This window comes from Tupaia chinensis, unplaced genomic scaffold (genome assembly GCF_000334495.1).
Source record: "Tupaia chinensis unplaced genomic scaffold, TupChi_1.0 Scaffold000335_1, whole genome shotgun sequence".
NCBI lineage: Eukaryota > Metazoa > Chordata > Mammalia > Scandentia > Tupaiidae > Tupaia > Tupaia belangeri.
In genome coordinates, this window is record NW_006159829.1 from 6,900,006 (window position 1) to 6,913,920 (window position 13,915).

Below are 13,915 nucleotides of genomic sequence, written 5' to 3' on the forward strand. Positions count from 1 at the left end.
AAAAAAAAAAAAAAAAAAAAACTGAAATTTCAGAACTGCATTCCCTGCACAGCAGATCATTCTGAACCACTTCTAAAACAACCATTTCTCATCTGTTTCTAATATGGCACTCAAATGATTTTAATGAAAACTTATAACTGTTGGTTCTTATTCAAGCATTTTTATTTTTACCACAAATTTAAGCTGGAACGGGGAGCATTTCGCATCATAACCTCAGCCACTGTGCAGCTCTACAGAGTGAGAACTTGTCACCAGAGTATTCCGTGGGCTCAGGACGAGAGGCAATGCGGTGTCGGGGAAGAGTAAGGATCTAGAATGTCTGCATTCAAACCTCAAATCCAACCTACACTGCACAATGCAGGGCGGGTTACTTTACCCGCATCCAATAGTGATTTTAACAGGGCTAATGAAAGTATAGTGCCTATTTTATAGAGTAATTACAATAATAAGTAAGCACATTAAAAAGTCCTTCAAATTATGCCCAGCACATAGTAAGCACTTGATGAACAATCCGTATGATATTGACTGTTACGTAAGTACAGACAATGTGCACGGGACACACTCAGCATGACCTGAAGGCTCAGCAGACTACCTGTCACTGGGATTACTGCACTGCACAGCCAGCTGACAGAAGTCAGCAATGACTCCCATAATCTTACCAACGCAGCAAACAAAAAAAGGAAGTACCTTCACATTAGACTTCAAGTACAGTGAGCACTATGTGAATCTAAAAGGATGAGATCCTTACAGAATGAGATTCCAATACTAAATAATGGGAGTCGTTTTAGAAACAGGCATATTAACTAGACTCTCTGTAGACTAAAATTAAGCCAGTTATAAAAGGATCAACGGAAATCAACATTCAAAAGTTCAGGCAGTGAGGCTCCAGATCCTCGCTGTACACCATCACAGGGGGATTCTGATAGTATAATGTAACAAATCTGTTACTTAAATTATCACCTCTAGTCACCCCCAGAGAAATGCTCGTAAAGGTGAAACTGAAGAACCAGGCAGCAGAAGGAAATGCACAGCATGACAGCTCAGAGGAAGACAGGCTTCTGGCGTTGAGTGAGATGGACTGTTTCTCATGTATTCAGTGTAAGGAAGGAAATAAGAGACCCTGGGCTCTATGCTATCAGTTCAAGGCTCGAAGAGCCGTAAGCTCCCGGAAGGTTCACCGCAGCAGTCTTGAGTTGAAGGACCTATCGAACAACTCAGAGCTCAAGCTCACGCACTGCTGAACAACAATGCTGATCCCAGGTGACTCTGACATGAGACCCAGATGATATCTGACTGACTGGGAGAACCTGACAACCAGACTGCCGTATCTGGGAAGATTCAAACAACTCTGAGTATCAGTAACCTGCAGCCCCACTGAGTTATCCCCACTGTAGAAGCCTCTCTGGTGAGGTTTTCCCTGTGTTGCCTAATTAGCAAAGGTAGTCCCCTGAAAGGAGCTGACAATTCTCTCTTCACTCTGCCTACTCTTCTTCATTACTGCTACCCCAGGAAGGCAGAGAACAAGAGGGCTAAGTTGGATGCAGTGAGGTTAAGGTTACATGCATACGGCCAGTATCGCATCTCCACCTTGTGTGTGTCACTTCCTCCTCTGCTTTCCCATGAGGATGTGGATCCTCTCACTGGAGAGACACAATGAGGAGGACAAATATCAAGACAGTTTGAGAAGGGACAACGACATCTAAACCACTGCTGCCCCGCTGAGGGCCACCCATCAGATGTCAAAGATAACTGGACTTATGGCCCTGGTCCACTGACAGTGGACTCAGTGGACCATGCATGCACAATGTGCGCTAGTTCCCTAGTTCCCGGGTATCTTGATGGACTATAAATGACTAGCCACTTGCAGAATCTCTATATTGATTAGTTGACTCATGCGGTCAAAACACAGAAATGAGAGCATCATTGACTTGATAAGTAGTCTAGAAAAGAGGCCCATGTGTGTAAAAACAGCGTGCCCCACGCAAATGCAGAGCAGGCACTCAGTGCACAGGCAGTCAAGGGGACCCGCTGCAGTGCATGTTAAAAGTACCTCATTCTGTAGCCACCTCAGTGCTAATCAAGGTGCTCACAAAAGTGATCCCAGTGCAGAAAATAGTTACAACCTAACTCGAAAACCCCGAAAAAGGAAGACTGCAATTCTGAATATCCAACATGCCCAAAGTCCAAAACAACCAGAAGTCCTTGGTACAATGACACAGTTTGAAAGGAACACCACGACCGTCAGCAAGCTGGAAGCACCTAGGATCCCTTTCATTATATGGATCGCCAGGTACTTGCTGTTACTAGGACATGCGACAGAGTTAAAGACTTGCCTTCTGGGACCAGCAGGCAGCATGGTGGTTAAGGTGCTGGATCCCACATGACCAACTCTACAGTTTGAGTCTCAGAACCAGCAGCTTGAAAAACATGCTGGATACGTGGGTACGCGTGTCCAAAATCCCGAGAGAACAGAGAAGAACGAACTGTGGCACGGCTACCACACCTGGGGGAGGGGGGTGATTTTTCACTTTCCCTCTTTGTCTCTCTCCAGCAGCCACACACACCCTATGGCAAAAATATAATTTTTTTAAAAAAAGGAAATTTGCCTTCCTCACTTCTCTTTTACTTTTAAGGAGTATTAGTGCATGGCCTGGTCACAGCCACTCTATGCCATCAAACTGCTTCTTAACTAGCTGACCAACAAACAAAATGAGAAACAGGAAGACAATGGATTCCTGTGATGAGTCCACTGCTCCTATCACGTACCCTGAAACCAAATGGCCTTACTAAGGGCTGAATCACAATGTCAGGAAGGGTGAAATACCTTCCGATAAGACACACATGAGTTCCAACCAACTGACCAAAATGTAATTCCATTTTCTCCTACCTCAGGAAAAGCTGTGTCAAGAAAATGATACAGGGAGGCTTAGTGAGTATTAGCAAAATCTGACTGTGCATCTGAATCATTTCAAACGAGTGAGAATTCATTCTGAGGTTCTAGCCTAAATAAATTAGTGCACGGGAAATCTGTACTCCAGATGATCCTGATGTATACCATGTCTTCTACTGCTCTAGTGGAGAACATACATGGATGCTGGTGTCAGTAAACCATGGTTTCATTAACTGTGTTAACCAAACAATACAATGAATTTCTTTGATTGATATGCCCATATAATAAAGTTCTCTGATTCACAGTTGTCCTATGTGAAAAATATTATCTCTCATCACTTTTCCAAGAATAACATGGAATAATTCATTTTAAAAGTCTTACACAGTGACTGTTCAATAAACAGGATTTTTTTTTTTTGGTAATTTTTGTATTATTATTTTTTCTTTTTTTTTTGGTGAGGTTTTTGCCACAGGGCGTGTGCACTCACCAGAAAGACAGAGATAGACAGAGAGACAGAAAGTGAGAAATCACACAATCCCTTCTCCTCCATTCTCCTCTTGGGATCTTGGGCACATACACGCATGCCCTGCATGAGTTTAAGCCACTGGGTCCGGAACTCAAACCGCAGTCGACCACATAGGAGTCCAACAACGTAGCCATTACACCAACTTCTTGTCCCTATATCATTTTTATTTTATTTGTATTATAAAAGCCATCATTCAGTTGGGCAATTTTGTGGGGTGGCAGGATATTTGTCTGAATAACTGTCACATCTAAAATTGTCATGTTTAACATTTCATGGGAAGTGACTGTTGACTGTGGATTTGGTCCTCAGTAATACAGACCTTGTTAACAACGAGAGAACAGGGAGAACAATGTAAGTGACATACACGATGACTTGTGAAAATGGCTTTCAGAACTAGTACAGTAATAAAGTAGTCAATAAAAATAAACGTAACTTCTAGCCTGTTAAAAAATTAGATAATTAGTGTGAACACATCAAAGTGGAACGATTATGTTAGAATAGTAAACAATTATTAAAACATTTAAAATCAATTTTTAGTAACTCGATAAAATACACATAAGATCAAATAAAGGCAAAAAAGAAGAAATAAAAGTATATACATTATAAATTCCTCTATGTAAGATATATGCACAGTAAAAAAAAAAGAAAAAGACCTAAAGGAACTAATTTAAAATGCAAACAATGATGGTAAGACCGTAGGTAACTTTGATTTCTCTTCTTGATAAAAGTAGTCTGACACTTCCGACAACGTGACATATTACTTCTAGAATAAAAAGTACAGGCACCACTGTTCTGTGTAAGAATATAATACTTATAGATTCAGGTTTAAGATACTAGGTATTCTAATACTGGCCAGAATTACTGAATTTTCTAAACAGTATCACAAATATATTAACTTACATAATATTTTCATATAACTCCATGAGACTTTCCTTAGTTTTTATATCTATGTCTTAATACAGTAGATGATCTAAAAGTATACTATCGATAAAACTTGACTGAAACAGCAGCCATTGTCTACAATGGATATTACCTTTGCCTTGTCCCTCATGGAACCTTTTCCAAGGATAGACATTTTTGTCAAGGTTTCTTCTTGTAATCGCTTGAGGGAATTGCCACGTGGACCCAAAAGTTTTCCCACAAAGTTGAACTAGAAAAAATAAACAAACCAAATTTAAAACATTCATACCTGAAAATCATTTATTCATTTTGAATATCAGGAAATACTGATTAATTATTGAGTAATGACAAATTCTTAAGTTCCTATTATATGCATCATATTGTGTTTTACACAAACTTCTTAAAATGGAGCTAAAAACTATAAAATTAAAAAAATACACTCCTTGGTACCAGCAGGTGGCATGGTAGTTAAGGACACTGTACTCCCATATGATCAACAATGGTTCAAGTCCCAGACCTGGAGGCTTGCTCTCTTTCTCTCTGTCTCTCTCTGGTCAAATTAAAAGAAATGAAGTTAAATAAGATAATTCTTTAAAAAAATGTTTCTTTACATAACTCACTTTAGCAACAGCTATATTTTACAATTTGTGAATAATGTTAATTTGCCACAATTTCTAGGTTGCTATCCTGTCAATTTCAACATACATTAAATATAAATTATGGCCACCAGTGGTTGGCATAATGGCCTACCACTGTTTAAGTCCTAAACCTAGCAAGGACTTTCTCTCTCATTGTTTCTCTCTCTCCAGAAAGCACATGTGTCCTGTGGCAAAAAACTTTAAAAAAAGAAATACAACTATGAACAGCACTGAAAGCAGAAGGAAAATGACAAGAAACAGCAGCAGGTGTACTGGAATGCACTCGACTGCCATAGGGAGGACCTGAATTCTACTGGGGCAGCACTCAGACTTGGTTATTCAACCGATGTGTGGACAGGCCTAAACGAGTTCTTGAGAAGGTGGCAGCTAATGAAAGCTTTACAAAAAACTCCATTTCTCTCTTCCAAAATAACCAGCTATGGGAATGTAGGCAATTTATTTAACCTACATGTCTACGGGTCCTTGCTTAATAGGCAAAGCAGAAATGAACTCACAGTCTGGCCTCAAAGGCTGCACCACCATAGTTTAGCTTGGCTTTTCCATTTACCAGGTGAGTAACATCGGGCAAATGACCAAACCTATTTTTATCTCAGTTCCCTCATCTATAAAATAATGGCCATAGGACCTACATAGGGCTGTCCTGAGTATTAAATAGGCCAATGTAAATAAATCATTTAGAATGACAATGATTGCCAGAAAACAGACACTAAATAAATACCATCTAGAATGAATTAATTATATTGAGGGATTACAAACAACTTTCAAAACCCTTTTTAGTGACTGGGCCAGCAGATGGCATGGGCGTTAAGGCAGCTGATACTACATGGCCAACTTGTGGTTCAAACCCCACATCAGCAGCTTGAAAATTACACTGGGCATGTGTGCACATAAGCCCAAAATGCTGAGAGTAAGATGGAGAAGGAATGAGGCATGGCTATCCCTTGCTGGGAAAAGGAGTGTGTGATTCTCACTTGCCCTCTTCCTGTCTCTAATGAGGACGCATGCCCTAGAGCAAACTAAAAACAAAACAAAACAAGCAAACAAACAAAAATCCTTTCAATGATTAAAGAAAAAATTATGAAAACTTTTTGCTCCCACAAAGATCATCGGCCTTGTTTACCAGGAGAAACCTATTCTCCTTGGCAAGATTCCTGATAACAAACTGATGAAGTAGCCACTTCTTCCAAGATTTATGCCACCACTGTGCAGTTCTGTTTTTAAGAGAAAATTGCTCAATTTATCTAACTATGGCAATTGAAGCAATTTTCCTGAAGTAAGTAGTTAACACTTAAAATAATCAAAATGGTATTTTTCTTGCCCATTTTTATTGGTCTTCAACAAAAACTCAAATATATATTTTCAGTCTTCTTATAAGAAGGGACTTCAAAAAGCTCATGTAAAAAATGGAATTAAAATACAAGTTTTTGTGTAAAAACTTTGCAATCTATGCAGGTATTTTTAATAATTTGCATTTTCCACAAACTTTTTGAAGCTTTCTTCATATACTTATTTTTTTGCTTTTTAAAATTTAAGTTATTTTATAAGTTTAATTGTTACAGGGACCAGCAGATGGTATAATAGTTATTGTAGTAGACCATGGTTCCAGTCCCAGACCTGGCAGCTTAAAACTCATGCCAGGCAAGTGTGCATGCCCAAAATCCTAAGAGGAGATGGAAGAGAAAGGACTGTGGCATGGCCATCCCCTTAAAGGGTCTTCTGTCTTTCACTTTCTGTCTCTTTGCCTCTCTGGTGAGCACAGCAAAAATCTTTAAAAAAAGAAAAAAAACAGAGTTTAAAAAGGCAAATACTACTATGAGGTAGGAAGAAGAATAAGCCTGTGTCCAAACCCATCAACCTCAACCTCTCCATACTCCTCCCGTTTTTTGTTTCATTTTCTAGAAATTTTATTATTTCTATATTGGATCTCATGAGTTGGATATTTAAGTTTCTCTTATTCCTGTTTCTGTTTTCTTTTCCTGGAGACTTAACTACATTTTTCTTATATATCTATTGATTTTCTCATTCCTTTCAAATGTTTAGTGTAAATAATAAGACTTTTGTATAATTGTTCTGTTTTTCTTTAGGCATTGTGTTTCTGTTTTGTGGAAACAATTATAATTTCTTAATTTTCTGAAAACATGAATACCAGTGGCCCATGCCCCACCCAGAAGCTTGCCCTATCTTGTTTTTCCAACAGTTTTCTCTTCCCCATTCTTAAGTTGGTCCCTTTCTACATAACAGGCTTCCCTCAGATGTCGAGTAATACTCTGCTACTTGTTCTTAAAAATTTAAGATTAAGGCTCTAAAATGCCGCTGGAGTTTTGCTCTCATAAATAGGCCCTAACGGAGAGCAGGCATCATTATAAAGAAAGCCCCATTTTTTTCATTAAGGACTATTCAAAAAAATCAGTATCTATACTTGGGCTGGGCATTGCCCTCAAGTGGAATATCTAGATCTCCTAAGAGAAGGTATAAGCCTGATGTCTAGAATGCTGGGAAGCCCAACATGAAGCACACCTGCTTTTATTTAAAGGAAATACATCTTGTATTAGTCCTCAGTTACAGCTACTTGTACCTTAGAGCCTAAGACTCCTCTGACTCAACCTCTCCAGAAAACCTGTCTTTTGCTGGATGAGGATGGGAAGAACATCTGGTGGTCTAACTGCGTCTCATACAAACGTCAGTTCTCAGTGCTCCTGAATCCACTTACAGTACCTGATGCCTACAGTTCCTGAGTCTCCTCCGGGCTTTCCTACAATAATCAGCATGTTCCTGGTTGTTGTTCTTTGCCTGAGAGCTCAGGTTCTGCCTCGTCTGGTCTCCTGAGTCATTACCAACCAACCCATTTATCCCACACCTACCAACGTGGTACTCATATCCGTTGCCTATCGTCCCACTCTATTCTTTTGATCTGCATGGGTTTTCTATCATTTTTAGTCCTATTTTTAGTACCATTTTAGTGGCTTTCAAGGATGCAGTAAAAATAAATTTCTACAATCAGATAGTCATATTTATAAGTGGCAAATTACTTCCTAACTGATAAAAACTAAGAAGTTTTACAAATGTTTTAGTCTAAATATCTAATTTTATATTGAAGAAATTGAAATCTGCAAAGTGATATGATTTCTTCAAGGTTACTTGGTAAACATTAAAACAAAGAATTCTATGTAACAAGGATAAACATTTTATGTGGTTGTACATACCTTTAGAATAATCCTTCTCCATTTAACTTGCATCATGTCTTTTATTCACAAAACAGTATATAAATGAACACTCTGACAATCAGAAACACTTCTATCCCTTCCCTGTGCTTAACTCTGCTCATCCATAATATATATTGCATCTCCCTAGTCAAATTAACTGCCATGAGTGTTAGACTCTCCATCTATGACACAGGGATCATATTACCTATTGGGGGGACTTCTGTATGAATTAATAAGAAAATGTATAAAAATCACTGACCAGAGCAGTCAGTAGACTGTACACACTTGATGCCACATTAACTATTATGGACACTACTGTTTTATCAGACTATTCCTGAATCTTACTGGAACTGAAATCCCTTTTTCCACAATGCTACCAATGGGGCCACTGCACAAAAAATAACAAAACCTGGCCCAGGACACTCAAGTTAATCAAGGAACTTTAACTACAAGTCAAGGGAGTCTGAGGTTTAGAACTACTAGTGTGAACACTGAATGTTCTGAGGGTTGAGTCACAATAATGGCAAATGTTTGGTTGCTTGATCAGACTCCGGAATTCCGTAGGGGGCACTTGGAAATGTGTAGCCTATTTGGTTGGTTGTGCAACTGAGTCCACTACTATGATTCAGTGGGAGAAGGTCTGTAATGTCACACATCAGAAATGGAGTGATAGCTCACGATGAAGTGTCCTGTGTAAAATGACCACTGTGTTCTGTTAAGAAACAGAGGGAAGGGACCAGCAGTTAGCGTAATGGCTATGTCGCTGGACTCCCATGTAGTCGACCACAGTTCGTGTCCTGGACCCAGTGGCTTAAAACTCATACCGGGCGCGTGTGCGTGTGTGCCCAAGATCCCGAGAGGAGAATGGAGGAGAAGGGATTGCGGCGTGGCCATCCCCCTGGGAGGTGATTTCTCACTTTTTGTCTCTCTGTCTCTCTCTGTCTGTCAGGTGAGTGCACACACCCTACAGCAAAAACCTCTAAAAAAAAAAAGATCATATTACCTATTGGGGGGACTTCTGTATGAATTAATAAGAAAATGTATAAAAATCACTGACCAGAGCAGTCAGTAGACTGTACACACTTGATGCCACATTAACTATTATGGACACTACTGTTTTATCAGACTATTCCTGAATCTTACTGGAACTGAAATCCCTTTTTCCACAATGCTACCAATGGGGCCACTGCACAAAAAATAACAAAACCTGGCCCAGGACACTCAAGTTAATCAAGGAACTTTAACTACAAGTCAAGGGAGTCTGAGGTTTAGAACTACTAGTGTGAACACTGAATGTTCTGAGGGTTGAGTCACAATAATGGCAAATGTTTGGTTGCTTGATCAGACTCCGGAATTCCGTAGGGGGCACTTGGAAATGTGTAGCCTATTTGGTTGGTTGTGCAACTGAGTCCACTACTATGATTCAGTGGGAGAAGGTCTGTAATGTCACACATCAGAAATGGAGTGATAGCTCACGATGAAGTGTCCTGTGTAAAATGACCACTGTGTTCTGTTAAGAAACAGAGGGAAGGGACCAGCAGTTAGCGTAATGGCTATGTCGCTGGACTCCCATGTAGTCGACCACAGTTCGTGTCCTGGACCCAGTGGCTTAAAACTCATACCGGGCGCGTGTGCGTGTGTGCCCAAGATCCCGAGAGGAGAATGGAGGAGAAGGGATTGCGGCGTGGCCATCCCCCTGGGAGGTGATTTCTCACTTTTTGTCTCTCTGTCTCTCTCTGTCTGTCAGGTGAGTGCACACACCCTACAGCAAAAACCTCTAAAAAAAAAAAGAAAGAAAGAAAGAAAGAAAGAAACAGAGGGAAGAGCAACAAACTTGAGTAACTTTCTGTTTCTTAGGCTTTAAGCCCTTGTTACCGTCTTTCTCTCATTTTGCAAATTCAAGTCTTCCAAGAATTTTGTAGGATAACTCAATGTAGTTAAAACAAAACAAAACAAAAACAAAAACTTCAAGCTAGTTAGTACTCCAACAAAAAAAAGGCCTAAGTAATAGAGAGAGTATGCATCCTTGAATTTACAAACAACGTAAATAATCAACAACCAACACAGTACGGTTCTCGGTTCTCGTAGTTGCCCTGACATCCCACCGGCTGTGGCCTCCTGCAGGAGTGTCATTACAGCCCCTCTTAGCCGCAGTATAAACACACAGAGCTGAAGCCCTCAGTTTCACCATGTTTACCACTACGAGGCACAGAGAATCATTGTACTATACGTCAGGGTTATTACGGAGATTAAAGAGCGGAACACTGTGACAGTGTTAATTTTACCTGCGCCCTGTTCTCTTGAAAAACAATGACAATTAAAAATCCCACCACCTTTTTTTTTGTTCCTGTAAATAGCTTACTGCAAAGGACCACTCTTCCCCATTACCCACCTATGACAAGGTCAGACAGAGACCCTCCAAATTCCCATTCTGTGCCCCATAAAAGATGAAGTTTCCAATGATCAGTCAGAAAAAACCTCCTACTTGACTGAACAACTATTTAGTTCCACTCTCTCCTTCTCTCAAGCCCCTGAATCCACTTTCAACCAAAGCCAGAAGACAAATCTCTCTCCCGAAGATCCCAACGGAAAATCAGCCATGCTCGGAGATAACATTCTCTAATCACTGTCCCATCCTGCTACCGACACCCTCCCATCCTATTTCTTCACACCTTTCTGTCCTCACGTATGTCTTCCTAGGAAAGAAAAGTCATGTTTTGTTTGACTCCCAAGATACAACTAGAGGCCTCGTGGTCATCAAGTTCCTTAGTGTCACACCCCCCCCTCCATGCTGATAGTCCCTTTCTCTGCTCTTGCAATGATCCTTTCAGATAAAAGAAATGGGTTATTATCTGTTGAAGACAATGTGGATAGTATTCTCAACTGGACTGGTGAGAAATGTATGCATGTTGGAATACTCACTTTGCAAGCTAAGTGACATACGTGATTGTATAAAAGAAATTGAAATAAAAAAGGAAATGTAGAAAATGGTTATAGAGACCAGATACAGTGTGGGAAGAGGGTGGGAGAAGGAAGAGGGTCTAGGAAAAGACATTAAGAGGAAAAATAGAGAGGCAAGACATTAATGAGACAAAGAAATGGGTTATTGTCTATTGATGATAACTGGACTGGTGAGAAATGTATCATGCTGGAAAATTCACTTTACAAGTTAAGTGATGTATGTGATTGATTGCAGAAAAAAATTTAAATAAAATATATTTTAAAAATCTCCTTATTTAAGTCTAGATTTGTTTTTATTTGACAACTGTATCTGCAAGATAGTGAGGATTTAATCCAGTTTAACATTAATTTTTATCAGCAATTTCATTTGTCCAAATAAATTCATCTATCCATTAATATTTGTTTATTGATAATTTCATTTGCTCATTTGCAAAGATGAAATGTCATTTCTAAAACCCTGACTTTTTTCCAGATGCCAATTACTGTATTACACACACACACACACACACACACACACACACATTAAACTGTAAACAGGAAAATTTTCAAGTGACTAGGAAGATAGCAAACCAACATACAGTTAGTCTTCTTGCATTTCACGGCATAATGTACAAGCTGTAATAATTACAGTCTACATTGGTAAAGACCAAGTAGCTGAACTAGCTTTAATTGATCCAAACTATATTTGTGACATGACACTGTTCCTTGGGGAACAATTATAGTTACGTTGTCATGTCATAAACAACTAAATCTTAAGAACATGTCACAGCCTCCATTAAAAGGTTTCCCTTAATTGGTTGCTCACCAAAAAGTTCATTCAACTAACAAAGGGATATCTTACTGGCCTCTAACTCAACATTTGAAACTGTATTTGTGGCCTCTGTGAGTATAGCTTCAAACACGTTCTTCCAGAGTCCCTTAGCCTAGCAAATGGCACCAACGTCCACCCAGTGACTTAGCTGGAGCCTCACCTTGCACTGTGTGGGTGGTAACCAAGCCTTCTGCACTTACCACTTGGTCTACAACCTATGCAGGGAGACCCATTCAATAAAATCGGTTGTGTTGGGGCCAGCAGGTAATATGGAGGTTAAAGGTGCTGGACTCCCACATGGCCTACTGTGGATCAAGTCCTGGACCTGGTGGCTTGACTTCTCACTTTCTCTCTTTCTCTCTCTCTCACTCTCGTTAAATTAAAAATAATAATGATAATAAATAAAATTAAATAAATAATCCTTTTAAAAACTCAATTGTGCTATCAAGTTTGCTGCCTAAACACTGAAAACTGCCCCATTTTTCCCAGCCTGACCCAAGCAGCCTGGTCTCAGCCCTCTCCTCCCTCACCTAGACAACCATGGAGTCCTTTTGTTGTAGCTGCTTCTGTCTCCTTCTATCAGGAGAAAGGTCTTTTTAAAACACAAAGCGTACCTGATTCCCTCTCTCCTTCAAATATGATTTTCCAACTCTCCTTAGAATCTAAGCCCAAATATCTAGTTGCTACTGTGAAAGTTCCTTCCTGAGTGAGCTCCTGTCTACCTCTCCAGCCTCTCCAAATTACTGGCTTTTGATTTTAGGAATTCTGGATTTCTTTCCACTTCTCAAAACTACCATGCTTGAAGAACTGCCCAGACAGCTCAGATGTAGAGTTGGAAAGAGTATTATTCTCACTCTTAAAAATAACAAAAAAGCTGGACAGTCAGCAAATTAATGTGCAACCTTCGAGGTAAACACTAACCCCACTCCTGGAGAGAGACACATTGAGGGAGAAACAAAACTCAACCTTTGCTTCTCTTGGGTGGGCTGGCATGAGAAGGAAGCCCTGGAAGCCCCAGAAAAGACAGGTTTGCCACACCCTTAAAGGTATTTTCTGCAGGAATCCCCCTAACTTCATGTGTTCACAGGGAAGGTTGGGAAGGACACTGATCCCACTTCCCCTAGAGGACTACTGGGGAGGAGAAAGCAGCCGCTCCTGAAATCTGTCCAGATTCATCTCATCGATGTCTCCATCCTGAAAAAGAGCCTGAATCTGCAGGGGGAAGGGTGATAAACTGCATAGTGGTTAAGGTACTGAACTCCCATATAACTAACTGTGGTTCAAGTCCTGGACCCAGCAGCTTGAAACTCATGCCAGATGTGTGTGTGTGCATGTGTGTGTGTCTGCCCAAAATCTAGAGAGAAGAGACTGCGGTGTGGCCATGCCTCCTGGAGTGTGATTTATCACTTTCTGTCTGTCTCTCTGGTGAGTGCATGCGCCCTATAGCAAACATCTCAAAAGAAAAAGAAAAAAGAAAATATCCACTCTGCCTAATTTGGGGCATGTGTGTAAACTTCCCTCATCTCCAAAGAGGAGCTCAGAAAAGAGCCTAGAGCAAAACGGAGTACTCATACACAATGGGTTCCACAGATGTCTCCAGATAACTGTCATGACACTCCAAATCCACAATGACTGTCTTCTCTTCCTGCATTTCTCCTGTGTAACACTTACCAAACTATTAGGTTGTCAGAAACATAATGAAGTATTTTTCTATGCAAAAATGCATCATGACTGTCCTGATAACCCAATATATTTAAAAATATTCTTTTCACATCAAATTCTTAAGTAGTGGGAATGTATTTTTATTCAACTTTGAAATCTCAATATCTCAGTCCCCTTCTTCATTAAAAAAAAAAAAAAAAATCTTCCCAGAAAGCATATATGCTTGACAGCAAGGGAGCTTGACATCAAGGAGTGAGAGATAAAGCAGCCCTCAATGGGGAGTGGTCACATGATCTTTCTTCT

At 40.0% G+C, this 13,915-nt stretch overlaps 1 protein-coding gene across 1 annotated transcript in view; it reads right to left on the reverse strand.

Annotated features, from left to right (window-relative positions):
- The window catches only part of KHDRBS3 (KH RNA binding domain containing, signal transduction associated 3), a 211,333-nt gene that overhangs the window by 92,749 nt on the left and 104,669 nt on the right, over positions 1–13,915 (reverse strand). The window contains exon 6 of the mRNA XM_027773279.1: positions 4,450–4,566. Coding sequence (XP_027629080.1) covers positions 4,450–4,566 — 117 coding nt within the window. The remainder of the gene's footprint in view (positions 1–4,449; positions 4,567–13,915) is intronic.